Source organism: Cyprinodon variegatus, unplaced genomic scaffold (assembly GCF_000732505.1).
Source record: "Cyprinodon variegatus isolate N-32 unplaced genomic scaffold, C_variegatus-1.0 Scaffold163, whole genome shotgun sequence".
NCBI lineage: Eukaryota > Metazoa > Chordata > Actinopteri > Cyprinodontiformes > Cyprinodontidae > Cyprinodon > Cyprinodon variegatus.
Window position 1 is genome coordinate 1,168,022 of NW_015150616.1, and position 4,375 is coordinate 1,172,396.

General features: G+C 35.3%; 1 protein-coding gene across 1 annotated transcript in view; it reads right to left on the minus strand.

Moving 5' to 3' along the window:
• The window catches only part of vps33a (VPS33A, CORVET/HOPS core subunit), a 15,787-nt gene extending 12,566 nt beyond the window's left edge, over nt 1–3,221 (minus strand). Inside the window, exons 1-3 of the mRNA XM_015378005.1 lie at nt 3,087–3,221; nt 626–691; nt 173–487 (exon numbers count right to left, since the gene is read on the minus strand). Of these exons, the coding sequence (XP_015233491.1) occupies nt 173–487; nt 626–691; nt 3,087–3,188 (483 nt within the window). The 5' untranslated portion in view covers nt 3,189–3,221. The remainder of the gene's footprint in view (nt 1–172; nt 488–625; nt 692–3,086) is intronic.
• Nucleotides 3,222–4,375: the final 1,154 nt, after the last annotated feature.

Genomic DNA, 4,375 nt, shown 5'->3' on the forward strand with positions numbered 1-4,375 from the left:
GCTCCAAATTTTCTTTAACGGAGAGTCTCCAGACTGATTAGCGAGTGAAATCTTGAAAGCTCGCGAGATCAGGATGGTCTCACGAGGCTACTAAAACATAGAGACTATGAGGTTTTAAAGAAAAGTTAGTATTATTGTCGTGGATGCAGCAGCATATGCAGGGTGAGCTCACCCTAAAAGCACTTTCATACTCCATGGAGAGCAGGTCACCATCAAACGGAATCAGGTCCAGGATATATTCATCGATGTTGACGAAGGAGCCCAGCACTCCCTGCTCCTTCAGCCGCTGTTCGCACAGCATGCTGCGCCGGGGCACGAACAGAATGTGAAAATCACGTGCTGGATGCATCTTGTCTTCACTAAATATATTCTCAGCAATGATGTCCATAAGTTCCAGCCTGGGACGGACAAAGAAGATGATGTTTTTCACATCAGCAGGGGGGAGTCTGCCACCCTTCAGGGTAAACATCTTTTCCACTTCATGTTCCTAAAAACACAAACGGTGTAAATTAAAACCATGGCTTCAGTGAGCAACAAGTCATTAAAATATCAACAGAATTAGATGTGAACTTTTGGGGTTTGGTGAGTTAAAGTTTACATATTCATTTACAGATGAGGTACTTACCTTAAGCAAAGAATACTGAGCTATCAGACCAAAAGGTCCAGTCAGGTACTCATCCCAAACTATGGCCTGAAAAGCATGAGAATGTGTTACTATGCAAGCTGGATGTTTCTATGCACTCAACATGACATGACAGCCACCATGTTTTAGGATGTTTTAAGATGCATTTGGGCTGTTTTTGTTTAAGGTGCACAGTTTTAAATTATAGATTTACCAAAATATAGTAGTACAATCGAAAGTGATAAAATGGGACTAAACCGATCGCACATAAACTAAAGAGTGTCTAGCAATCAAGAAGAGCTTGGCATGATTCCAGGCAGATATTTGATCAATCTTCTGTTAGGGAAAGGGAGATTTAATCGAAATGATTTGGTTAAACAGTTTCAAATCCACACATTTTCAATAGGGTGTAAGCCATGGCCTTTCCACTAGGGCAGGGGTCTTCAAAGTTTTCCAGGCCAAGGACCCCCAAACTGATGGCAAGATGGAACGGGGACCCCCTAAGAAATTGTGTTACATCAAACTGGTCCTATAGTCACTCTATTACAGATGGAGTCATGTAACGAAAGTAATTTCTCCCTATGATTATTAAAGTATTTCTGATTCTGATTCCTGGTTGATGGGACAGGTATTGTGAATGAAACGATGCCCAGCTTGAAAGAGCTCCTGTGTGTCGCTGAATGCGTGCATTGATCATGGGCAGTTCTAGAAAGGGGCCAACAGGGGCCAGTGCCCCTGTAGATCATGTTATAGCCCCTGTACTAAAGACATAATACTCAGAGAAATTCTAATTTGGGCTGGAACAGACATGATTACTGATAGGTCCTTTGGATCCTTTTCATTTTTTTCTTTACAAATTCTGTTTTACTTATTATTTAAAAACAATAAGGCGATAGCTTCAGTGGTGTTGAGATACGAATCAGGTTTTCTTCTGCTCAATGTTTTTTTCAAAACAAATTGCTATAATTTTTATGGCTGAATTTATCAGTTTTTCTTGAGTTCTAATTCAGATTTCAGAGAAAAAAAATAATTTTAACATAAATCAGGTCAAAAATATGTATATTCCTAATTCATGAATGTTTATTGATCCAATAGGAAATAGAATTTTAATAATTAAATCTAATTGAATAGAAATTTAATTTCATGCAGCTCTCTTAATATATTTAAATGCCTTTTCTGTTCCCCCATGAAAACACGCTGGCCCCCTGCTGGCCCCCCTCGTACATTTGGTCTAGAACAGCCACTGGTTCGAATTCATGTGTATTTAAAGACATTTCAATTAGTGGAAAAAATTGTAGAGGGGAATATAAAATAAAAAATCTAATAAAGCAAAATTTTAGTGACCTCCATGCAATACCTCTGTGGACCCTCTAAGGGTCACGGACCCTCTGTTAAGGTATTCATCCATTAGGGTAATGGATGAATACTTTATTCTTTTAAAAAACTAGAATATGTAGAAGTACATGCTGCTGTCCACGATGAAGTCAGTTCAATGTCAAGTGGCCACAGGTTTAGAAATAGGAGCCTGCTCCAAAACCATCATCAACCTTTTATTTTTCAAAAAAAAAAAAGGATTTATGGTTAAACTACAAAGCTATTTCTATCTCAGCACAATGTCAGGTGTCTTTTTTTTTTTGATGGACTCTTGGTAGGTGAAGCTTTCCAACCTCAAAGGGCACAGAATGGAATGTGAAGCACGGTGGTGGTAGAATCATAACGAGGCTCTTCAGTTGTTTGCACAGATATATCTTCCATCTTACTGATAGGAATAATGTTTTTTGCCTTTTGTTCTGTGCATTAATTAATTTTTAGGCATTTGGCCAGAACCTGAATATAATTAAACTTTTTTTTTTTTTTCATTTTCAAGGGGTGGTTAGCAACCCTATGCACATCTGTTACAAAAGCGTTAAGCAGTAAGAAAAAACCTTACTACTGTTCTGACAAATTCATGATTGAAAGCACAGATAAAATGCTGAATATAGACAGATAAAGCAGACTGAAATAAAGCGTCTGAAATAAGCCTTATCTCCAATCTTTAAGAAAATATTGGACTTGGTGCAACTAAAAGGACGTTTATCTGAATGGTAGGCTTAAGATTCGTATAAACGTACACCTAAGTGAATGCAAATAGGAAAAGGTTTTATCTTAAAAAATAGGAAGTAAGAAAGCAGTTAATATGAAAGCTGATTAGCCAGATTCTGTCACTCTATAAGTTCGTATAATCCCTGAAAAACGTATTTGAATGAATATAATTCAGAATTAACTTTTTGTTGAACTAAAAATTGTGCAGCGAAAAGCGATTAATGCTGTACAGGCTTGGTTCTGTGATGTCAGAGGAGAGAAAACTGCTCAGTTATGTTTCATTTAGCATCTTAGTTGGAATCTGAAGGGAGACATCCAAACACAACATTCTGTATTTTTCTTTTGTTTAACCGCATTAAACGGCTGCAGAAGAGTTTCTCACCTTAGTTCCTGCACATTTGTCCAAAAATTCTCGAAGCTCTTTTCGTGCCGCTTCTCTCAAGATGTTTAAATTAACTCTGCCGTAGGACAGATGGGCAGCCATTTTTTCCTTCAACAGCAACAACCAACTGAAGTCAGGTGACTCTAGCAGGAAGTCTTCTTCTTCTTCTTCTTTGTTAGATTGGCGGATTGTAAACAACTAATAGGCGCATACCGCCACCTACTGTACATGAGTGTGTAGCTCTATAGTTCCACCTACTATATTCTATTTTTTTATTTTTATGTTATGTAAAAATAAAAACAATGCTTTGTTAATAATCAAATTTTCCTTTAATACTCCATTCTCTCCATTGTTGTTAAAAGTAAAAGTCTCCCTTTTTCTATAATTACTTTCCTCATCTTCTCTCTTCCCAGCAGGAAGTCAAGATTTTCTTCTTCTTCTTTTATATTATTACGGATCGCAAGCAACTTTAAGTTGAATACCACCACCTACTGTACGTGAGTGTGTACCAACATGACTTCACATCCAATTCTATTTATTTTTTTATTTTGTATTCTGTATTTATGAACCAGAAAGGGAGAAATTAGAAGAATGGTTGGAAGGACAGGCCAAGAATGGAGTCTTAAAGGAATATTGGGAAACGAAAAAATATAAATGATATTTACAGATTAAGGAAAGTATTATTTATTTATCTTCAGAATACAACATAAAAATATTGAATTTGATGTAAAGTAATGTTGCTACACACTCGTGTACAGTAGGTGGCGGTATGCACCTTGAAGTTGTTTGTAATCCTCCATAATAGAAAAGAAGAAGAAGAAGAGGGGGTCTTTCAGTAAGCGAGTGGTCAAGATAGTTCACACCCTGTTCCAATCAGTATAAATATAAAGTTGTTTTTTTTATTATTCTTTCCAGTATGTTGGCTTTGCAATACAATGATTTAAAATAAATGTAAACAAATTAACAATGTAGTGCATTGCGGTTAAATATTTGCTGTTGATATGTCTTTTTGTAAGTAACTGTCTAAAATACCACAACTAAAAATAATAAAAAATGAAATATAATAATAATAATAATAATAATAATAATAATAATAATAATAATAATAATAATAATAATAAACAATAAAAAAGGAAATATATATAATAATGATATCAGTATTATAATAATAATGACGTAGACAGATTTATTTGTCATTTTGTTTACAAAAGTGTAAAACAAAAAGAAATTTCGTTTAGAACAGCTCTCTGGACAATTTCATTTATTATTTAATAATAATAATGATAATA